Below are 25,192 nucleotides of genomic sequence, written 5' to 3'. Positions count from 1 at the left end.
CACCAGTGTCTAAATTGAACGCTACAAAAGTTGATCCCTAGAAAATCTAGAAAATCAAGTACATAGATCACATCAGGAAAAAAGCCTGAAAAACTTATTTATCATGTTTTGTTTAGCACGGATGTATTGCCCATATAATTTGTTGAATTTATTCTTCGAAACCGTTACATGTCATTTAGATGAACCGTTCTTCCCGTAACGTTAACATCAATATTTTCTATAATATTGGCTTTGAAACTATCAATTATTAAAAAATAACGGCAATATTTATGATGTGATCTTCCCGGGCAGCCGGGCGCCCAAGGTTATACCACCGAGCGTTCTTGCAGGGCTCAGACGCACGTGCCCACCAACAAAATTGGATCAATACACACCTAAAGTTGCAAGAGAGAAAGAGACAGGAAGAGAGAGAGAGAGAGATAAATGCAAGATAAAATATATATAGAGACAGAGGAGAGAGAGTTGGTGTTGGTGTTGCATATCATTTTTTTCTCAAATCTCACATATATGAGCGCACCTGGTACACATATTCTGTGTGTGGTGCACGGCCCTCTTAACCGGGAAATCTGAGAGAGAGAGAGAGAGAGAGCAGGATGACGGCAGTGGTGAATGTTCGATCACTCGGGAACGCCGTTAGCACACCTCCATTCCTGACGCCACTGCCATCGAGGCGTGGTTTCAGGGTTCCCTCCAGACGCAACAGAATCCGGGCTGAAGGTGAGCACCCATCTTTGTTTTTGCTTACCCTCCTTCCATTTCCATCAAATTAGGTATGTGGGTATCTCGAAATTGGTCATATCTCGTTAAAAACATTCTTGTTTCTCAAAAAAAAAAAATCTATTGATAGCTGTGAAGTGTCTTTGCATCCCATGAGAGATGACTTACTTTTTAGTGAGGCATCTTGGATATGCCCATTTATCCAGAAAAGTAGGACAATTCTTGATATTGTGTCTTTTGTCCATAATCAGCGTGCCCACTTCTCCAGAAAAGCGATCCCAATTTTCTAGATAAGTGGGTGCATCCAAAACACCAGAAATATGATCGAAATGATTGGACGGTTTTGCTTTTGTAGATTGTTGGAATTGAGAGAGTTTATGCGATAGTGAATGGAGATTGTATCTTTCTTATTTTCAATATCATTTTGGGAAGATATCCTATGGGGACCTTGTTCTCATTGTGGTAACCTTAGTTTGGTTGATTGAAGGAATCTTCGCAGAAGGCTGACAATTGAATCTTGTGATACTGTTAGAACAAGAATGGTCGTTATTCTGAAACATGTTCTATGAGTAACGCCGACTTATTCAGCCAAATGACATGGTTGAATTTGTGAAATGCAATCTTCTTACTGTTTAGCTTCTTTAATAGATTGCTGAAGACTACTGATACTGAAGAGTGACTTAGTGCTTTTGATGAAACGGAAGGATCTGTTAATCATAACCCATCCTTTAAGTCAAAAAATGGAAAGTAATGGAGATAGATTTCCAGATGCTACTACAGTAACCGTCTCTGGTACTCTTGTCTCCAATTGAAACTGACTTTGTTGCTCTTTAATGCTTGATGCTTGAGCACATTGCTGTTCCTTTTACCTATTGGACTGTTGATGGGTTAACTTCCAAGGGTCCTCAGTGAACAAGGTGGACTGAAACTGCAGAGGAGTTCTGAAATTACAAAATGTTTGGTCAGAAGTTTTGCCCTTCTTGCTTTGGGTTAAGGCATGCATGCGTGGACAGAGGAAATTCAAAGGGCCTTGATTTTTGGTAAGATTTTAGACGGCAACTGTGTCAAATAAAAGGAATTAGGGAAACAGTCTTGTAGAAACTAAAAGGCTGCATTTTTATTTACATGAAATTTAAAGGCAGGCATCCATTCACTGAAAACTTGTGTAGAATGATTTTCTGGAAATTTGCCACTGATTGTGGTTGTCTATGATTTTCTTAAGAGATATATGCGTGCTTTGAGGACCTTGGTTCATTTGAAGGGCCTTTTCTCCACTTTTTTTTAGAATAAGAAACATTTATTACCAATAAGATGATGAGGGGTCACCAAAATACAAGCATACTTTGAGAACAATAGAGGCCCTCAGGATCAACGGCAAGTGTACCAATCCAATAAACATTACTGCCAACACCCACCCCCCACCTGCCCCCCTGCAATACTGATTTAGCTCATCAGATAAAATATCCCATTGAATTATTTGATTAAGAGCCTTAAGCTTATTGTTGGAAAATTTGAAGATTCAACTATTCCTTTCCTACCACACCCTTGACCAGGCCACTGGCAACCAGCAGCTCCATATTTTCTGCCATCTTTCAATTTCCTTAGGTGTGTTGATCAGTGTTATAAGTATCGTACTGTATCGTACGATGCAATATGGTGTGATATGTAGCATTACTTTTGGGTTTTGCAATGTGTATCATACGATATACCCATGTATCATGTTGTATCGTACAATACGCCCCTGTATTGTGTCGTCGCACGATACACCTTTCGACGCATTTTAAAAATATCAAAGTTACTTTTTTCATTTTGGGTTTTAAATACCTTTTGAGAACCGACTTCTTCATTTGTTTAGAGGTCATTAGAAGTGCATTTCTACCATTTTTTTACCCAAAGAAGTGGGTTAAGGTAAAAAAAAAAACTGCATTTCCACCATTTTTCACTCAAAAAATGGGTTAAGGTAAAAAATCTTTATTATGAGTAAAATTATAAAACTACTCTCCAAAAAATTTCTGCCTCAAGGGGTGTTGCCCTCCCCCCCCCCCCTCCCCCCCGCCAACTTACCGCGAAGTTGAATCCACAAAAATTAAAGATTTATATCAAGGTAGAAATCAGACTCCACACTCAAACAAAATGACATCAGAAATAGTTGGCAAACCCGTGACTCGGGCTTGGATCGCCCGATTCTTGACTAGCGAGTCAATGGGTTGACTCAATAACTCGGACGGGTTATGACCACATTTTTTTTAGTATTCCTTTTAATAATACTTTAAATATTATTGTGAGCCTTGCAGAGGGAGAGAGAGAGAGAGAGAGAGAGAGAGAGAGAGAGAGAGAGAGAGAGAGAGCATCGGTTCGCCTCTCAGAGGGCTTAATGCTCGCCTCACATAGAGAGAGTGAGCATCGAAGCCTCTGAGAAGCTCGATGCTCACGTGCCAGAGGCGAGCCGCCTCTCAGAGGGATCAATGCTCACCTCACGCACACACACACACAGAGAGAGAGAGAGAGAGAGAGAGAGAGAGAGAGAGAGAGAGAGAGAGAGAGAGAGAGAGAGAGAGAGAGAGAGAGAGAGAGAGCATCAGCTCGCCTCACAGAGGCGAGCCTCTGAGAGAGATAGATAGAGAGAGTATCGGTGAGCATCGGCTCGCCTCGCGAAGAGAGAGAAAGAGAGAGTGAGAGTGGTTGTCGGCAGCGTGGGAGGTCATCGATGGTCGTCGGCATTCGTCAGTGATGATGGCCACCGAAAATGTCAGGGGCATAGGGTTTCAGAAATGAGGGAAGGAGAGAGTGTCGAGAGACTCGAGCCCCTCAACCCCCTTTATTTACATATGTTGGTTTGTCTCATAAAAACCTGCTACACATACGGTTCATCTTGGTGAATCAGTTCAGAATCGGTTGGCTTGAAACTGACTTGACTCGTCTGATTCAGCATTGACTCGGCGAGTTGCTGAGTCAATGCCGAGTCGGGCGATTCCTGAACACTTTCAGCCCGAACCTGGTTAAAACAGGTTTGGGATGGATCGGTGGACCAACTGCTGGGCAATCCTATCCGACTCGTACGATTTCGAGTTGGATCACCGGGTTTGCCAACTATGGCATCAGATGATCCAGCATGGCAATGGGGCACTCAAGTAATGAGTAAAAAGTAGAAACTAATTGAAAATCGAGTGCAACTATTGTCATAATATTTTTGTTTATGTAATATGAAAGTATGAGTCTTGTGGCATGTTCTTAATTGCAAGATATTTAATATTTTGCATTGTTCTTGTGAGATAGTTGGTGTTTGTTGATGTTTTATGCATCTCATAGAGACAAATGCTTCATATGTGATTTTATGGTTGTATTTTGTGCAATTCATCATTGTTTCATATGATATGATTTTTTTTAGATCTTTTGCTAATTTTTTCTGATTTTTATTTTTTTTGGATTTTTTGTAAATTTTGTATTAAAAAATTACAATATGATACGATACGATACGGTCTTAATTTGGGCCTGGATACGAGTACCAATACGATACTTACAACCTTGGTGTTGATCCCCAAAGGAGCTCCCTAAATCACAAAACTGGGCAAATTACCAATGTATATGCTGTCAAGCATTTTGAATAGATACTGAAAAGAATCAAAATACCAAAAAAGGTAGGTTGCTGATTCCAGCCTATGTCACATGGGTGTGGGTGTGGGGGTGCGGTAGGGGCAAAAATGTGTATATATATATATATATATATATAAAGCGGGGTCCGGGGGTTCCCCCCACGCGGGTCCATTTCATAGGGCAACTTTTTTAAAAAAAAAAAATTCCAAAAAAATGGACTGAAATGACCCTGGGTGCGGTCAACGCACCCAGGGTCGGGTTGACCGCACCCGGTGCCGCACCCGCGTCGAGTCGCGTCACCGCGGGTGCGGCACCCTGCTAGCCAAATCCCTGTTACATAGATTCCAGCTTGTCTACACACTTCACACCTATTAGCTGGCTGGATTCCAAACATCTTTGAGATTATACAGTGTATGTATTCTACCCATGCGAAAATAGCAGCTCATGGTGTAGGTCCCCAACCCCACAGCACATACTTGGGAAATACATCCTTACCTAGATCCAGCTCAGGTCTATAGAAGGAATATGTTGAGTAGATACATCTTTTGAAAATTTCCAGCTGGCAATGTCATCCTGGTCAGAGCGCTTCTTTGAAGAGAGTCTTTGTTCAAGTATCAGCCTGTCTTGGAATTTGTGCTTCTTTAGGTTTCTAAAGAAGGTGATAAACCATCCATCGTACTTAGTCCAGATATGAACAACAGAGCTGTCTGATTCTTTTGTTATGCGAAACAGCAAAGAAAATAGTTCCTTAAGGGGCATGTTGAGACAAATGTCCTTCCAAAATGAGACCATAGTTCCTTTGACAACTTTGCCTGTCGAAAAAAAAAAACTTTGCTGAATTTTCAAAAAAGCAGAGGCCTTCCTCCATTGCATACAACTAGGTTTTAGCAACTTAGTCCATAACGCATCGGGGCTATCCTCCGCCACCAATTTATTTCCTAACAACGCTTTGTTCAAAGGCCCTAGAAGTAATGAAACAAGGTACAATAGAACAATAGGGAAACAAACACAATGCCAACAAAGGGCTTTAATAAACTCACTTAAAGTTGGTCACTAATGGACCAAATACATTCTCAAAAGAGATAAAAATACCAAACAACACAAGAGGCATACAAGCCTATAAGATGGGAAAAAACTCTAGAGAAAACCCTCAAATGCTTCTAAAAGCATTGAGGAATAACAAGGGAGTGAGGCTCTATTTATAGAGCCTCACTCCAACACATGGGAGGCAGTCCAGCTCTTTGGACTGCCTTCCAACAGTCATGAATAATGACTGTTGGGTGGCAGTCCAACGTCTAGTTGGACTGCTGCCCAACAGTCATATTTTGACTGTTGTGCCCAACAGTCATATTTTTTACTGTTGTGCACAACAGTCATAAATATGACTGTTGACTGTATGACAGTTTATTTATTTATTTATAATGTTAAATTACATTTCAGTCCCTAGTGGACTGTACTATATGATAAAAGACAAAAATACCCTTATTGGGTATTTGGATACAATTTTATTTTTAACACTCCTCCTCAAACTTATGGGGAAATCACCGAAAGTTTGCTAAGAAGATACAAAAATTGAGGTAGTGGAAGAGCTTTGGTGAAGAAGTTTGCAATCTGAAATTCGGACTGGACATATGGCAATGTAATGGTCCCCTTCAAATATTCTTCGCGAACATAGTGACAATCCATCTCAATGTGTTTTGTTCGCTCGTGAAATGTGTGATTGCTGGCTATATAGATGGCACTTTTATTATCACAACATAGCTTTGAAGGTTCTGAGACATCAACACCCATATCGGAAAGTAGTGCTCTCATCCACACAACTTCAGTGGTTGTGGTAGCCATTGCCCTGTACTCAGCTTCCGTAGAGGATAAAGACACTTTCTGTTGTTTTTTGCATCGCCAAGAAATGAGAGAATCACCTAAAAATACACAAAAGCCAGTAGTTGAGTGACGGTTATTGGGATCTCCTCCCCAGTCAGAATCAGTGTAAGAAATAAGACTTAAAGATGAGGAAGAGGATAAGAATAGTCCTTTAGATATAGTTTTCTTGATATATCGAACTATTCTTAATACTGCACTCATGTGGACGGTTATGGGTGCATGTTGAAATTGACTTGCAGAATGTACGACATGCGCAATATCTGGCCTTGTAATGGACAGGTACATCAACAATCCAATAAGTTGTCGATAAGGGGTTGGATCATCTAATAATACTCCATCTTCAGCTCGCATTTTCGCATTTATTACTTCAGGAGTATCAGCATATTTTGTGTCCGTGATTCCTGAACGCTCAACAATATCAGCTGCAAACTTGATTTGAGATAAAATATATCCTCTTGGTGAGTAGGCTACTTCAATTCCTAAAAAAAATCTCAAAAAACCAAGATCAGTCATATCAAAAGATTTTTTAAGCAAAATTTTAATATCTTCAATTTTCTTTTGATCATTCCTTGTGATGATCATATCATCAACATACAAAAGAAGAATGATCAATGAGGTACCTGTAGATTTCACAAAAAGAGCAGTGTCAGTGTAACAAGATTTAAATCCAAGTTTTAATATCGTACCACTGAACCGATCATACCATGCTTTAGGGGCTTGTTTAAGCCCGTATAGGGCTTTTTGAAGACGAAGGACCATGCCTTTTTCAATAGACAAACCAGGGGGAGGATCCATATATACTTCTTCATTTAAGTTTCCGTTCAAAAATGCATTTTTAACATCTAACTGATATATCGGCCATTTTCGAATGGATGCTATAGCAACTAGAGTTCTAACTGTAGTCATACAAGCTACTGGGGCAAAGGTTTCTTCATAATCTATACCATATTCTTGAGAATATCCTTTTGCAACAAGTCTTGCTTTATATCTCTCAAGAGACCCGTCACTTTTTGTTTTAATTTTAAACACCCATCTACACCCTATTGTCTTCTTTCCGATAGGAAGAGGTTGAATTGCCCAAGTGTGAGCCTTGTGTAATGCATTTAATTCAATTTCCATGGCTTCAACCCATTCGTTTATATTTTTGGCCTCGTTATAGTTGGATGGTTCATGATAGGAATGAATGGCTAGAAGACATGCCCTGTAGTTTGGTAAGAAGGATTCATACGAGACAAACCTACTTGGAGGCCTATCTGTTCGTTCTGACCTTCTAACACTAGTTTCTTCAGTATTTGTTAATTGATTATATCTGTCAAGGGCACATGGATGCTCCCCAGTATTTCGTCTAGAGTATTGAAGAAGATCTTGAGATGGTTCACTACTTGAGTCATTAATAGACTCGAAGGTTTCAATATCATTACTAATACCTTTATTGGGTAACAAATCAAATAAGAAAGCATACTCGGATTCTTTTTTAGGAAGTTCAAAATCAAATCCACTGTCATTTTCTAGAAAGGTAACATTTCTAGAAACATAGAGTTTATCATTTGTTTTATCATAACATCGATATCCTTTTTTATTATCAGCATAACCAAGAAAGACACATTTTATGGCTTTAGGAGAGAGTTTGCTATATTTTTCAAGAAGCACAAAACATTTACAACCAAATACCCTTAGCCTTTTTAATTCAGGAGAAATTTTAAAGAGTTTTTCAATAGGAGACTTGTTTTCCAAAGTTTGAGAAGGCATTCTATTTATCAGATAGACTGCGGTTAGGGCAACTTCAGCCCAAAATTGCTTTGGAATTTCTTTTGAAATAAGTAGGGTTCTAGTAGTTTCAATGATATGACGATGTTTTCTTTCAGAAATCCCATTTTGTTGAGGTGTCCTAAGGCATGATTTTTGATGCACAATTCCATGATTTTTTAGATATAATTGAAATTCATTTGAAAGAAACTATCCCCCAGAGTCGGAGCGGAAGACTTTAATATTTGTTTTAAATTGATTTTTAACTAGATTATGAAAGTTTTTAAAACATGAAAAAACTTCGGATTTGAGTTTTAGAAAGTAAATCCAAGTATGTCTACTAAAATCATCTATAAATGTAACATAGTATGAATAACCACCTTTTGACATAACAGGGGCGGGACCCCATACATCCGAATGCACTAATTCAAAAATTTTATGTGTCACAGAGGTTCTAGACCCAAAAGGTATCATTTGCATTTTTCCAAGTATACAATCTTCACATACAAAATTTTTATCTTTACAAAATTTTTCCAAAAATGGAAAAAGAGATAATTTGGATATACTTGGGTGTCCTAATCTTTTATGCCAATGATCTATATTAATGTCTTTGACATGATTACAAAACGAGTATTTTGGTAAACACAGGAAATCCATGTAGTAAAGGTCTCCTCGTCTATGGCCTTGCCCAATCAGCTTCCCTGACTGGAGATCCTGCACCCAACACGCCTTAGATGAGAAGAATACTTTACAACCATAGTCAACAATTTGAGAGACCGAAAAAAGATTCAAATCCAGTTTGAGAATGACTCTCACTTTTGGAACAAAGAATTTTTTTGAAATATCATCAAGGTTTCCTAAGCTTTTGACTTTTAAAGAGGTACCATCGACAGTTGACACACATGAAAAATATGATTTAGTGCAATCAGATAATAGAGACTCATTATGAGTCATGTGGAAAGAAGCACCTGAGTCTAGAATCCAAGAGGTCTTATCTAGAGGAGACGAGGAAGAGATGGCAGCTCCGGATGTAGAAGGTGCAGCCTTAAGAAGTTGTGAGACGGCTTCTGCTATTTGAGCAAGATTTAATTCATTGAAGCTACCCCCTTTTCTTGATTCTTGAGGTTCTTCACTTAAGGCGGCCACCTTTTTAAATTTGGGACATTCCGGCCTTATATGTCCGGGTTCCTTACAATGATGACAAATAATTTTTCCTTTGTATCCTCCTCCATTGTGTCCTTCTCCATTGAACTTCTTCTCAAAGTGAGGTGGTTTATATGTTTTCACAAAATTTCCGGGCCTTGCCATGGCAAGGACCTCATCATTAGACTTGTGCATTCCAAGTCTTGTCTCTTCTTGACAAATTTGAGCAAGGGCCTCACTTATAGAAGGAGAAGTGGTCCTATGAAGTAAGGAAGATCTTACTTGCTCAAATTCCGGTCGAAGGCCATAAAGAAAGGAGAAAAGATTTTCTCTTTCGATTTGGGTCCTTCTCATATCAATAGCCGAACCTTCCCATTTTGGTTCCAACATGGCTAATTCATCCCAAATAGGAGATAAAATACCGTAAAAATCTCTTACACTTTTATCTCCTTGTTTTGAATTACGTACCTTATCTTGGAGATAATAAAGTCTAGCCATATCCTTTTGGATAAAAGTACTTCTTAGAAAGCTCCATGCGTCACATGCCTTCTTGAATTTGATGATATTGGTGGCGATCTTGAACTCCATGGTATTCATAAACCATGAGAGTATTTGTGCATTGCTTGCCTCCCAATCTTCCAATTTATTTTGAAATTCTTCTAAGGCTTTTTCTTCTTCGGACAAGGCTTTGACTTGATCTCCTTCTCTTCTAGTCAATTTGAGTTGTGGTTCACTAGTAGAACCACTAACAAAACCCCACAATTTTTTTCCTTTGATATGATTCTCCATAGCCGTCGCCCACATTAAATAGTTGTTTTCATTGAGTTTGTAGGTGATGACGGTGGCGAACTCTCTTTCTCCCATAATGAATACTTGAGTTTAGACTAGAGAAGATAGGGAATGATCAATGATCGAAGAACACTTCCTTCACGAGATTCTCCTTCTTTCAAGAACCTCGCTCTGATACCAAGTAATGAAACAAGGTACAATAGAACAATAGGGAAACAAACACAATGCCAACAAAGGGCTTTAATAAACTCACTTAAAGTTTCACTAATGGACCAAATACAATCTCAAAAGAGATAAAAATACCAAACAACACAAGAGGCATACAAGCCTATGAGATGGGAAAAAACTCTAGAGAAAACCCTCAAATACTTCTAAAAGCATTGAGGAATAACAAGGGAGTGAGGCTTTATTTATAGAGCCTCACTCCAACACATGGGAGGCAGTCCAGCTCTTTGGACTGCCTTCCAACAGTCATTATTATGACTGTTGGGTGGCAGTCCAACGTCTAGTTGGACTGCTGCCCAACAGTCATATTTTGACTGTTGTGCACAACAGTCATAAATATGACTGTTGACTGTATGACAGTTTATTTATTTATTTATAATGTTAAATTACATTTCAGTCCCTAGTGGACTGTACTATATGATAAAAGACAAAAATACCCTTATTGGGTATTTGGATACAATTTTATTTTTAACACTTCTTAACCGCAGCCCACCTGTCTCCTTTGCCTGAGTAATGACCTGCCATGACACCAAACTTTTGCATTTGTGTAGCTTTTTCATGAGATGTTTTTCATGCATCTCATAATTCTCTGTTCCATTTTCTTCGGGAACCTGAAATTTGTCAGTTGAGGGACCTTTTAAAATGGTTTTCCTGTGTATGCTCATATGCTAGTGAGGGAAGATTGTAAAATTCCTTCATATCTACCCTTTTCATAATATTTTTATGGTTCAGAACAACTTCAAAAATGTTTCTGATTATCCAAATTGAGTTGATTCATTTAGTTCCTTTGCATCTTGCATATGTTTTCATTCATATTCATTTTTCTGAATATCCGTGCCATTGTGCTGTGATAAAATTTCACTTGTACTTGCTACTATTTATGACCAACAAATTAGAATCACAAATTGTGTTTGAAAAGCCTCCTGATTGAAAAAAAATTGTGTTTATTGAAGTAAAATGGACTCTTTGCTTATGTTCCTTGGGCTAGATCCACAGTTTTACTGTGACATCATTTCTGTTGGCTCCTTTTCCACCTTCGTCTTCACCCGTTTTCTTCAAATGCATTGTTGATATCTCTCTCAAGATGTTCCATAGCTTCTTCATCCTATCTCCTTTAGAGAGGTATGCTCCTTTTTGGGAAGTTTTAGTCGGACGAAGATGTCTAGTTTACTTGTTAAAACATTGGATAGATCTAATTTTTTCGAAGGGTAAGTTCTTGATTGCATAGGCAGTCGAATTGTGTTACTTTTCATATATTTGGTGCTACTCTGTTTGAGATAAATTCTTTTTCCTACTCAGAGCTGAAAGCTCCTTAAACCAATAAGTCATGGCACTTCAAAAAAACTATAATTGCATTGTCAAGATGTGAATCAATTGTCACATGGATACTGATGCAGGAACTAGACATGATACAGATATGCTTGGTACAATACAACAATTTTCAAAAATTAGGATACATGGACACGGACTTACACACACGTACATGTATGTGTCTGTAAAACAAAAATTCTAATTCACTATCAAATAATGAAATTAAGTTGAAATTGAAATGTAATGTAATTAACGACAAATATTTAAAAGAAAACTCAAGTGCATGAAAAATAAGTAAATAAGATCATAAAAGGAATTAGATAAAGACAAATGACACAATGTTGACTGTGTGAAGCTGGCTTGATTGTGTCCATGAAGTGTCCTGGAGTGTCCATTAAGAGTCCTAGTGTCGTGTGGTGTCGACATGGGATACTCATGCTAGGTGAAGTGTCCGTGTGACATGGTACTGAATCAATCAAAATATGATTTGAGGAGGAATCTTTTAAGTACAAGATTGAAGATGTTATATTTCTCTAGTGTGATGCTTATTTTATCTTAGGCATTGTTTGTTTTTCATGCCACCTACTTCTAAAAAATGCAGTTAAGTGGTGATCTACGTTATCTATGAGATTTTATTGTGTGAGCCCTGTGTTTTATTAGGTAGAAAATAATAAAAGAACTTCATGTTTATGAATGAGATCCTTTTAAGAGGAATTTGAGTTTGTGGACGATGGTGCATCCTGTTTTACTTGTCGTTTTACCCTTGTTCTCTCTTTCTTCTGTGGTATTCAAGTTTCCTTTCTTGGATTATCTTCTAGTAGGTAGTTGCAATTGTTTCCCTAATATATGCAGTTGTTAGATGACATTGATTTTCAATTGTTTATTAATTTACCACATTTCTTGATCTCCAGATCAGTTGGGGATGGATTAAGCTTGATTATTTAATTTCTTAGAACATATTTTGTGCAGTTGAGCCTTCGGATAAATCCATTGAGATAATGAGGAAGTTTTCCGAGCAATATGCACGTCGCTCAGGGACATACTTTTGTATGGATAAAACAGTAACTGCTGTTGTTATAAAGGTATAAAGAACAAATCATGCGTGATTTTCCAATCTTCCTTTCATGATAGTCCAGTTCTATTTAACCTAATTTTTATCTTACAAAAGCTTGTGTTTTTATCTTGATGCAATTATTGCTAGTCTTTCATTGTTGATCGATCCTTCCTGTGGGGAGGCAGTACAGTCAAAACTCATACACCCCTCTCCCATGAACCAACTTCTTATTCCTTAACAATGGATCCTAATTGACATGTCCCTAGTAGTTTCAACTCATGGGTTTGGAGCCATCAAGTGTGCTGATATTTTCCCTGTTGTGTGTGCGTATAAATATATTGCATGTCTTTTTTCTGTTATCCTAGTGATTGTTTAACTGTTGAATCTAATTTGCAACCTTCATTTGTTTATCTGTAATGCAAACATTATAAAGAACAAGCAACACCTTTCATATTTGGTAAGTTTGTTGAAGTAAGCAACCAACATTCTCCATATTATGTTTTTTTTTTCTTTTTTCTGAAGATGATTTAGAACCATCATTGATCTCTGTTTTCACTTCTTGATTTATATGTTGTATCTCTCCATTTTATTAATAATCTTATGGTGAAATAATGTTTTTATGAAAAGATACAGACTTAAGCAATTTCTGAAGTTTGGTATGAAGTGGTAATGGATATAGCCACTTCCTTGGGCTGCACTATTCTTGACTCATAGCAATAAAGGACATGCATTAAAACGCTGAACTGGGGAGGAACCTCTTTGTTTGTTGCTGTCATTATCAAATGAATTGAGGGAGCCACACATAATGTTGGGAAAGTGTTCAGCATAATTATAATAGGGAGCAGTAGTTGGCTGTCAAAAATAGTAAAGGACAAGCAACTGGATATTTCTGTATCTTTTTGCTTCACAAGATCCTTCATTGGCTGCCAGTGGCTATTCTCTTTGTTTGTGTAGAATATTATTGAGTTTGAACATGGTACTATTAGAACTCAAATATTGACTTGGAAATTCATCCGAACGGACCAAACAGCTTTTCTGGATATCTCTTGATGCATTATTTGCATGTTTGTTAGATTCTTGAATTTACTAGGCAATTTCAATAATCTGGCCTTCAAGTTATAATGGCTTTCTTGGTGGTATATCTTTCCTGTAGATTTGTTGGTTGTGGATTCTGTATATTGCAAATCTTGGATACATAAGATGCATAAAAAATGAATTCAACTAATGCATTTCTATGTTCTTCCCCAAGATCAACTTTAAATATCTTTTTCTCCATCTCTTTTAATTCATAATTGCTGGATTAGGAATCATGCAATAGCTTTTTAGTCTAGCTTTGTGTTTATTTACTTTAATGTCTAGCACAGGACTTGGTTTGTGGATTATTTTTGTTTCTGAATGGGGAAATTTTATCTTGTGACAAACAGGGTTTGGCTGACCACAAAGATTCAGTAGGAGCACCTTTGTGCCCTTGTAGGTGAGTACATGATTCCCTTGTGAAATGTCCATTTGATATTTGTTTGATAATTCTTTCTACATATTCACATTTAGAATTTTCTGAATGCATAGTTGTTCCTACTTTCAGGCATTATGATGATAAAGCAGCTGAGGTTGGTCAAGGATTTTGGAACTGCCCATGTGTACCTATGAGAGAAAGGTAAATCTCCTTTTCTGATGTTGTCTTCTAATCAGGATTCTTTCAATGTGATTTTTCCACATATGTGAACATTGTCTTCACCATATTTCTCTAGTTACACTGAAGAATGTCATTTTCTTGTTTTGTCTGGGAAACATGGAAGGCAAGATTTTTCAGTCATTGAGAACGAAAGGACAATAAAGTACATAATTGTGGAAAACTTTCTGCCTATTGAATCAGATTAGTTGTCTTGTATCTAATTCTTAAACCTCCTATGGCTAAGCTTAGCTTTGTAGCTCTTCCCATCATTAAGAATAATTTGTTGCTTTTCCATAATGCCCTAAAACTTTCATGTAGTTTTAGTTTTTGGATTACAAGTCCAATGGGAATGAATCTAAATACTGCATAATTTAAGAAAGTTAGAATTGTGTTTTTAGCTTAAAAACAGGTCTATTTAAAAATTGGGTCATCTTTTTCCATTTTATGGGTTATCCATTAGTCTTGTGACTATAAATTGCACATTGTATGCTATGGCAGGACAATCTTCAATGTCACTAAATGAATAATTGTTCATCAAAGCTATTGTATTGTTTTATTTTTCAAGATAAAACTCAAATTAGTTCTCTCTCTTTCATGTAAATCTCAAAAATTAAATATCTCAATGTGTTGAAGGGATTTTCCGGAACAAAAGAATCTCTATATTTTCAAAATACTGTTAAGTTTGACTATGATACTGTCAAAATTTTAGAATGATAAGTTGGTAGTATTACAAGGTTATATCCTTATATTGCCCCATTGCTTGTAATGACCTTTTATTTATGTTCTAATTTAAACTTGCATTTTGAATTTTCTAATAATTTCCTTTTTGTTTTGAGAAATCTGTTTTTCAAGATCTTTGGATATACCCGTATAAATAAATTTTCCAAGAAATGACATTTTTGAATAAGTTGTTTGCTGTCAACTCCTTTTCTGTTGAAAGAGCTAAAAGTTTTAGGTTTGTACAGGGGAACCATCTTTGCAACATTTAATAAGTAGCATGCAAAATTTCTCAACTCACATGGTTTGTTTGAGCCTTCACTAACCAAATGTGCTGATGCTCTTTGGTAGAAACCTTCTACTAGATTTGTCTTTTGATACGCCTTACACTCTTGATATTAAAATAACAGCATCACAGCTTGCTACCAAAGGCAAATATGATATTCTAGCAAATAGAAACACTGGTATTATTGGACTGAAGAGGCTACTTCTGATACAAGTGCTCAGCTTTAGGCCATTCCCTTGAATTATTATTGCAAGGCCATCTGTGGACCAAATATATTGATATGGACCTCTATGGTCAACATGTTTGCAATTCAAAATTCCTTATAACATTTTCTAAAACCAGTTTGTGGATACTGTTACGATCTCTTATTTTCTGGCTTGCTTTCATATGCTCACATCTTACAGCATGCTATTTTTATGTCACTCATCAGTCACAGAGTGTGAGTGTAATGAAATGGTGGTCTTCAACAAATGCACAAATAACTCACAAACAAGTGTCTATTGGAGACACTACAAGCATGACCCTTGAAAGGGTATAAAAGGAAGAACACTTGAAAAATAAATAATACTTTATTCATGAACAAAATGCTTAAGAAGCATAGATAGTTTACATTGAAGGGGTTCACCCCTATATATACAAAAAAATGGAAGAGAGAGGAGAGCTCATTTTGAGCTCTCCAAAAGAGACGTTGGATTCCAACGTCTCTTAATATAGCTGTTGGACTACAGTCCAACAACATTTATTATTATAGCTGTTGGACTATAGTCCAACAACATTTATTATAGCTGTTGGACTACAGTGCAACAGCTATTTGCACAGTCAAGTTCCAACCGGAACTTGACTGGATCAAATATCTAGTTTCTATTGAACTAGATGCTAAAAAGAAAATAAAGAAAAATAGAAAAAGAAAATAATAAAAGAAAATATAATAATATTAAATAATATATATATATATATATATATATTACAGTTTACATTTTAACACTCCCCCTCAAACTTACGGTACAATGAGCAAAAGTTTGTCTAAGACGAAGTGAAATCTGGGAGCAGCGAGAGGCTTGGTGAAGAAGTCTGCTAATTGATATTCTGATGTAACATATGGCAGATCAATGGTTCCATGTAAGTATTTCTCTCTGACATAGTGACAGTCCATCTCAATGTGTTTAGTGCACTCATGGAATGTCCGGTTGCTTGCAATGTAGATCGTATTTTTGTTGTCACAGCACATCTTTGAAGCTTGCGTTGCTTTAGCTCCCATATCCGCTAGCAATCGTCTGAGTCAAACAACCTCCATAGTGGTGGTTGCCATGGCTCTGTATTCAGCTTCGGTGGAGGAAAGAGAGACTTTCTGCTGCTTCTTGCACCTCCACGAAATTAAGGTTTCACCTAAGAACACACAAAAACCAGTAGTTGAGTGTCTATTATTGGGATCACCTCCCCAGTCAGCATCAGTATATGCAATTAAATTTAATGAAGATGAAGCAGACAAGAAGAGTCCTCGTGAAAGAGAGGATTTTAAGTATCTAATAATACGCAAAATCGCTCCCATGTGCACGGAGGTGGGAGCATGCTGAAACTGACTGACTATATGAACCACATGAGTTATATCTGGCCTAGTAATTGAAAGATAATAAAGAGCTCCAACAAGCCGTCTATAAGGAGTAGGATCATCAAGAAGTTCTCCATCATCAATTTTCATTTTAACATTGACAACTTCTGGAGTGTACTTTCTTATCATCTGTAATTCCAGACCTGGAAACGATATCAAGAGCAAATTTAGATTGAGATATCAAATACCCCCGAGGGGAATAAGCAACTTCAATGCCTAAAAAATATCTTAATAAACCTAAGTCAGTCATTTCAAAGTGAGTTTTAAGAAGAGATTTGATATTTGCAACTCCCTGTTTGTCGCCTCCAGTGATGATCATATCGTCCACATAGAGAAGAAGAATAATGATGCCTGCATCAGATTTCTTAACAAACAAAGCAGTGTCAGTTAAACAAGGTTGAAAACCAATATCAAGCATAACATGACTAAATCGGTCATACCAGGCTTTTGGAGCCTGTTTAAGACCATAAAGAGCTTTTTCTAGACGAAGAGTTTTACCCTTAGGGATACTAATACCAGGTGGGGCTTCCATGTATACTTCTTCAACGAGATTCCCATTCAGGAAAGCATTTTTGACATCTAATTGAAAGATAGGCCATGTTCTAATGGAGGCCAAGGCTATTAAAGTTCTAACAGTGGTCATACGGGCCACATGAGCAAATGTTTCTTCATAATCGATGCCATACTCTTGGGCATATCCTTTTGCTACTAAACGAGCCTTATATCTTTCCAGGGTCCCATCACTTTTGGTTTTGACTTTGTATACCCACCTACAACCTATAGGTTTCTTACCCGGAAGAATATCTTGTATCGTCCAAGTATTGGCCTTTTCTAGTGCATCCAATTCTATTTTCATGGCTTCTATCCATTCTATATGATTTTTTGCTTGAGAATAGGATGATGGTTCAACATATGATTGTATTAATGTAATGGCGGCCCTATACGTGAGTGAAAAAGATTCATAAGACAAATTTTTCTGGAGGTCTAGAGATTCTAGACGTTCTTCTAGGTGAGACTTCAGAGTATTTTTGTAATGCACATGGAAGATTTTGCTCTCTACGTCTTGAATATTGTAGACTAACATCCCTATGGATTTGCTCTTCATTATCATCATTTTCAACAACAATAGGACTTTGATCATTGTTAAGGTCACATCCAACATCAAATTCATTGGATTTTGAAGTTGGATCAATTAAAAACGAGTATTCAGTGACATCCTTGGATTTTTCAAATTCAAAGAAGTTTTCTTTTTCCAAAAAAGATACATTTCTTGACACATAATTTGTTATTTTGAAAATCGAAACACCTGTAGCCTTTTTGATTATCAACATATCCTAAAAAGGCACATGGGATTGCACGAGGAGAGAGTTTCTCATTTTTGTTGGTGAAAACAAAACATTTGCATCCAAAGACTCTTAATCTAGAATAATCTGGAGTTAAATTAACAAGCTTTTCTATTGGAGTTGTATTCTTTAATGAGGAAGATGGCATCCTATTAATGAGGTAGGTAGCAGTTAGGACCGCTTCAGCCCAAAAACTTTTTGGAACTTGATTTGCAATTAGCAATGTCCTAATAGTTTCCATAATGTGCCGATGTTTGGGTTCGGCTAGGCCATTCTGTTGTGGAGTGTGTGGACATGATCTTTGATGTGTAATACCATGTAAATTGAGATAGTCTTTGAATTCGTTGGACATAAATTCTCCCCCTGAATCAGTGCGAAAAACAGAAATATCATTTTGAAACTTATTTTTAACCATTTTATGAAATATTTGGAAGTTAGCAAAAACATCAGATTTATGTTTAAGAAAATAAATCCAAGTATGTCTAGAAAAGTCATCAACAAAAATGACATAATATGTATAACCACCTTTGGAAATAACTGGTGCGGGGCCCCAAACATCCGAATGTATTAACTCAAGTGGTCGTGAGGAAACAAAAGTTCTACTAAGAAATGGTAACCTTTTCATTTTGCCAAGAATGCAGTCTTTACAAGAAAAATTTTCAGAATTACAAAATTTTTCCAAACTTGAAAAATATTGAATTTTAGACATATGAGGATGGCCAAGCCTTTTGTGCCATAAATCCAATTCTAATTTCTGAATATTATAACAAAATGCATTCTTGGGTAATTCCAAAAAGTCCATGTAATAAAGTCCTCCTTCTCTATGGCCTTCCCCAATCAGCTTCCTTGACTGGCGATCCTGTACCCAACGACCATGAGAAGAGAAGGAGATATTACATCCATAATCAGATATTTGCGAGACAGATAAGAGATTCAAATTAAGTTTAAGGATATATCTAACTTCTGGGATAAAAAATCTTTTGGATTTTTGAAGATTTTCAAAACATCCTATTCCTTTTACTTCAAGAGATGTGTCATCGGCTGTAAAAACCTTTGACACACTTGAGTTATTTTTAAGACATTCGGATAGACTATTAACATTTGGGGTCATATGAAAAGAAGCACCAGAATCTAAAAGCCAAGGAAAGTTACCTGGACCGGAGAAAGATGCAACTGCCGCTCCAGTTGAGGCTTCGGTTGAGGAGGATACCCCTTTGAGAAGAGGTTGAAGGATTTCCATCAGTTGAGCCATAGACACAGGTGCATCTTGATCTTTTCACTCAGATTCAACAGATGCAACTCTTTTTTCTTCTCTTCTTTTTAGCTTTGGACATTGAGGCCTATAGTGCCCCGGTTCATGACAATGATGGCAAATAATTTTTCTTTTATCAAAGTCGCCGTTTTGCCTTCCAAAATGAGGCGGCTTGTAAGTACGAGTATGATTCCCCGGTCTAGATACAGCTAAAACGGAGTCATCATCAACTTTTGGAGTACTTTTTCTAAGTCTATTTTCCTCCATAGTGAGCTCTTCTATAGTATCAACAATAGAAGGAATTTTTCCACGATGTAAAAGGGCCGATTTGGTGGATTCAAACTCCGGCCTTAGACCATTCACAAATTGATAGAAATGTTCCATATCGAGTTGCTTTTGGCGAAGCTCGATGTCTTCGGCACAATGCCATTTGGGCTCAAGAAGAGCCAACTCTTCCCAAAGTTTGGACAACTCATTATAATATTCTCGAATAGTTTTATCTTTTTGAGTCATTGTCCGAACTTTATCTTGTAAATTGCATACATGTGCAATATCTTTAAGGGAATACATGTTTTTGAGGTATTCTCAAGCCTTATCGGCATGCTCAAACTTAGCTAGACTAGAGCATTTTTTAATGTCTATGCTATTGATGAGCCATGATATAATTTTTGCATGCCCTATCCTCCATTCTTTCCATTTCTTTTCATAAGTGGCTAACGCCTTACTCTTCTCTTCTTCCGTTAGAGGAACCTCTTTATCACCCTCTTTCTTGGTAAGAGATAGTTTAGGTTCCAAATCGGAACCATCCACTATACCCCATAAACCTTTTCCCCAAATGTGGTGCTTCATAATCGAAGCCCACATTACATAGTTAGTATCATTTAGCTTCATAGGAATGATGGTGATCTTATCATTGTCATCCATCTTTTACAAGGGTAAGAGAGGAATAAATAGGAGGAGAGAGAGAAAAATAAAAAGAAAAGAAAAAGAGTAGACAAAGGAATAAAAGAGGATACAAAACCAAAATTTTTTGTAGCACAAGTTCGCCTTTCTTCAAACAAATCTTCTTGAGCCAAGAACAAGGTGATGAAACACCTTTTGTAAATGTGGCACGGAAATCGAGGCAGAAGCACTTCAAGATCTAAGGATTTCGTAGCTCTGATACCATGTAATGAAATGGTGGTCTTCAACAAATGCACAAATAACTCACAAACAAGTGTCTATTGGAGACACTACAAGCATGACCCTTGAAAGAGTATAAAAGGAAGAACACTTGAAAAATAAATAATACTTTATTCATGAACAAAATGCTTAAGAAGCATAGATAGTTTACATTGAAGGGGTTCACCCCTATATATACAAAAAAATGGAAGAGAGAGGAGAGCTCATTTTGAGCTCTCCAAAAGAGACATTGGATTCCAACGTCCCTTAATATAGCTGTTGGACTACAGTCCAACAACATTTATTATTATAGCTGTTGGACTATAGTCCAACAACATTTATTATAGCTGTTGGACTACAGTCCAACAGCTATTTGCACAGTCAAGTTCCAACAATCAAATATCTAGTTTCTATTGAACTAGATGCTAAAAAAGAAAATAAAGAAAAATAGAAAAAGAAAATAATAAAAGAAAATATAATAATATTAAACTATGTCACACGGACTCGGCTCCAAGGTCGCCGCACCCGCGTCGACACGCACCGACACGGGTGCGGACACGGGTGCGGCTCGGACTCGATCAACCCGACCCTGGGTGTGGTCAACGCACCCAGGGTCATTTTGGTCCATTTTTTGGAAAATTTTTTTTTTTTGAATTTTTTTTTTAAATTTTCTGGGCTACAGCTGTAAGGAAAAAAACCCATCACAACTAAAAAAACCTGTACACTTTCAAGTTTTAAGTACAGAATGGGCACAACTCAAGTTTTTGTGGTTTTTTCCTGTATGAAGAAAGTGAATTATTACAGTGTATGAAGAAAGTGCCCAAAAGTGAATTATTCCTGTATGAAGAAAGTGTACAGAATGCCTTCACAACTCATCACCTGTCCCCTAATGGGCACAACTTTGACCGAGTCTTATATATATATATATATATATATATATATATATATTTAATATATAAACAGCCGAGTCCCCGTGTCCAAAATTTTTGAAATTGCGCCTCACCCGTGTCGCACCCGCACCCATGTGACATAGATATTAAATAATATATATATATATATATATATATATATATATATATATATATATATATATATATATATATATATATATACAGTTTACATTTTAACAGTGAGGTTATGCACTTTTTCCACTTTATATATGGTATATAAAGCATAAAGTTTGGCAAAGGCTTGCTAGTCTTTTGCAGTTACCAGAAGTTTCTTAGATAGGTGGGAAGCTCGCTTCCCGGAAATTCGCTTCAGAAGCGCGATACTCCTCGCTTCCGAAACTTGATGAGAACCTCGATTCCCCCACACTTCTCCTATGCTTTTCACACACTTCATCTATTCTTCTTATATATTCTTTTATGCGTTTTCTCAAACTCTTTTCACTCACTTTCATGTGCTTTCTCTAAATTGGTTGTCATCATTTTTAGATTTTGTTAAAAATGTAATTCTTACACTAATTTATTTTAATTTTTATTTGTGTTTCATTTTGATTCCCATTCAATTTTTATATTTCTTTTTTTATTCCTCGCTTACCGCTTCCTATACATTTTAAAATGCATCGCTTCTCGCTTCTGTTTCCCATATTGTTTCCCGCTTCCGCTTCCTAGTCTGGCAACCTTGGTCTTTTGCACAAGCTTGATGGCAAGGAATAATTTAGTCATTTTGCTATATTGTCCCCTCATTAAGTAACATGAATAACCGATCTCATTTTTATGCACTGCCCAGAATATGTTTAAAATTTCCTGCCACATCCTTAAAAGCAAGGAGTGCATTCCTTAAGGTTGTGGACAATCAATAGGTTTTGGGTGTTTTCCTTGAAGAATCTGATACCTTTCTGTGTTTGGGTAATTGATAATATTCCAATATTAAATAAAAAAAGAAATGAAGACTAGTTATATGAGAAAAGTACATGAAAAGGGATTCCTAAGAAAAGAATGGCTAAATAAGTCAAGACAAAAGGTGGGGTTTTGAAGAAAAAAACACAAAAACAAGAATCTAATGCAGTTTGTCATGCAGTATCTAACCACCTAAAGAGTAAAGACGCATCCAACTGAGAACCTTAATGTCTGATTTCAATCCACATAGTCATGTTTTGCCAAGTGTTTTGCTAACAGCTTCAATAGGGACAATTTTTTAAAATTTCATTGTTACCTTGTGTAAATACCAGTTGAGAATCATTACCAATTCAAATTGGACTGCCACTTGGAGCTTTATGAAGCAAGAAGGGAGGATCAAATAGATGTGCAAAGTGATGAAGCAACTTGATCAAAGCCAGACAAATAAAGTATTAAAGTTAGTTGCAGAAAAGGAAGAATTATGATAATACGAGAGATGTTGCCATTGTTAATCTCTTAGGATTTTGTTAGCAGCAAAAATTTCTAGGCTAGAGTTTTTTTTAATATATTTTGAAGTATCATTTCCTCATTTCCCTTTCCTTCTTTACATATGTAGTGACTATATTAACCATGTTGGAAAACTCTTTTTAATATAAGTTTTGGTGTTATGCATTTCATGTATCATCTGATTACATTTTTTCCCTCTTCCTTGCACTGTTTCTAGATATACTAATAAGTATTTCCTTTTGGCAGAAAGGAGTGTCATTGTATGTTGTTTCTTACTCCTGATAATGACTTTGCTGGAAAAGATCAGGTACAGCTATAGCTTTCTATTCAGATGCATGTTCAAGAATCTGACATCCAAATGAATTCTGGCCTTGGATGAAAATTCATTCGTGATCAAATTGGATTTTAGTATGGAAGGTTGTGCATTCATCAACCATTGTCGTTAAATGGCTGTTCTAAAAGTTATATTTTTAATTTGGCATGCTGAAGTCTTTCTGCTAATGTCAAAGTAGGCACAGACATGACATCAACACAACCAAATTCCTAGATTCACATACATGTATGCACCTAAATCCTGTAATAAACTGCAGAAGTTCACATATAGAAAAATGTGTTAAATAAACCCACATGTACAAGAACACATTCTCGTAGACTTTGTCTCAAACAGGTGTCTGCTACTTTCATTACGCTTCTCACCTCCAAGATGAGCTTATTGCTTGGGCATCCTTGCAGGATTGGTGCCAACTGGTGCCTGCAGGGTTTTCTTGTAACTAGTGAGACGGTAATCACTAATAGAATTGCAAAATCATGCCAACCATTAAATGTTCCCACATATAAAATCAGTGGTATTTGGGGACAAATAAGATTAAAAAAAAAGAATTTTGGGAAAGTGGGCATAGCCTTAAATGTGGCAAATTGGTCTCGGGCTTTGACTTTCAATAATGTAGCCTTGCATTCTTTTTTCATTTTGTAAGCACTCAGGTGCAATTGTAGCACAGGAAAAAAGGATGTGACTGCACATAGGTGCTTCTATGGACATCCTTGTGCATGCAATGGAGTCCATTCTTTTGTTAGATGGGTGACTGCATCGCATAATGATTTGGACATGAACTTTCACTGTTTTAAATTTCTAATTGATGTTCTTATTAGAAGAATTTACTTGCATTAAGTAATTTAACATGTAGATGTATCAAATTCTTCTAAATATCTTCCAATATTTATTGTGAAAGCCTTGTCTTTTGACATTGTTATTTTGGTGGTGGAACATTCTGTCGAATCCTCTTTTCAGGGGTTGCTTCAACTTTTAGTTACTACAGGTTTGTCTGAAATCATTTTGAACATCTAATCAACATTATGAAAAACTTGTGGAACCTTGAATTTGATGTTGGTTTTGGTTGGTCTTCCTTCTCTCACCAAACATTTTCATGCATCTGCTAAATACTCTGTGTTTAATGCTTGCTTCCAGTGATTTTAAACATGTACTTACATGCTTGTAGCTTCTGTAGTGCATAATCATAATAGGAGAGCATAAAATATTTCAAGATAAAAGGCTGCTTTGAAGTATTCTATGAGGTGCCATCTGCATCAAATTTCCACCACCCAATTTCTTGCAAGTCAATCCATCAATTTTGTACAATCTGTGATAACAAGGGCTTGAAGTTCACAATATTATAACTGGTAGCAACCCCCATATTTTTTCATGCTGAAGTGTGTCTTCATTGGTAGCACCATTTCATGATACCTGCTACTTGCAGAAATATCAATTGATGTTTCTAAAATGTCACTGAAGCAGAACTTGTTAGCATATAATTGTTGTCTCTGTGTTGAGTGCCTCTTATTTTTATTGTCTTTATGATGCAGACCATTTCAGTGGAAGAAATCAAGGAAGCTACTTCCAAAATCTGACCTTTCATTTTCTATCTTGTCATCATCCTTAAGTATTCTTGTACAATTTGTGCTTACGGTTCTTAGTGTCACTATATGAGGCCAATGATGTAAGAATATAGTGTCATGTTGCACAAGCAATTGCTGGAAGGTGCATGATATTTGCTGGACACAGTCAATATTCTTTTACCATATTCCTTCCTAGTCAAATCTGCTAGTAAAATTTTCTAATGCAATCATTCATATTCTCATCCTATGGAAAAACGAAATGTTAGCTTGAAGAGAAATTATCTGCTCTTGTGAATATGAAAAACAGTTGCTACGACATGGTTCCTGGTTGTAATTAGGGGTGGGCAACAGGCCGGGCGGCCTGCCATGGACTGGGTTTGGGCCAAGGTTTTAGGCCTAGACCCGTTAGGTACCTGGCCGAAATCCGGCCCGTTATATATGTGGGTGG

At 36.8% G+C, this 25,192-nt stretch overlaps 1 protein-coding gene across 1 annotated transcript; it reads left to right on the top strand.

The window, feature by feature from the left end:
• Positions 1-445: 445 nt before the first annotated feature.
• LOC149818518 (ferredoxin-thioredoxin reductase catalytic chain, chloroplastic-like) lies at positions 446-24,958 on the top strand. The gene is made up of 6 exons (XM_089984929.1): positions 446-717; positions 12,376-12,488; positions 13,885-13,934; positions 14,043-14,114; positions 23,098-23,158; positions 24,712-24,958. The coding sequence occupies exons 1-6, from the start codon at positions 594-596 to the stop codon at positions 24,754-24,756; spliced, it is 465 nt and encodes a 154-aa protein (XP_089841055.1). The 5' UTR covers positions 446-593; the 3' UTR covers positions 24,757-24,958.
• Positions 24,959-25,192: the final 234 nt, after the last annotated feature.

The sequence above is a fragment of the Nuphar pumila genome, chromosome 13 (genome assembly GCF_984573655.1).
Source record: "Nuphar pumila chromosome 13, dmNupPumi1.hap1.1, whole genome shotgun sequence".
NCBI classification, from domain to species: Eukaryota; Viridiplantae; Streptophyta; class Magnoliopsida; order Nymphaeales; family Nymphaeaceae; genus Nuphar; species Nuphar pumila.
The sequence above is the reverse complement of the archived record's forward strand: the minus strand, read 5'-3'. Positions and strand labels throughout refer to the sequence as shown.

Bases quoted from the DNA above. Each gene is read 5' to 3' on its own strand.
- LOC149818518 (XM_089984929.1), top strand. From the start codon at position 594: ATGACGGCAGTGGTGAATGTTCGATCACTCGGGAACGCCGTTAGCACA. The intron at 12,489-13,884 runs GTATAAAGAACA...TGTGACAAACAG, and splicing joins TAACTGCTGTTGTTATAAAG to GGTTTGGCTGACCACAAAGA. The intron at 23,159-24,711 runs GTACAGCTATAG...TTTATGATGCAG, and splicing joins ACTTTGCTGGAAAAGATCAG to ACCATTTCAGTGGAAGAAAT.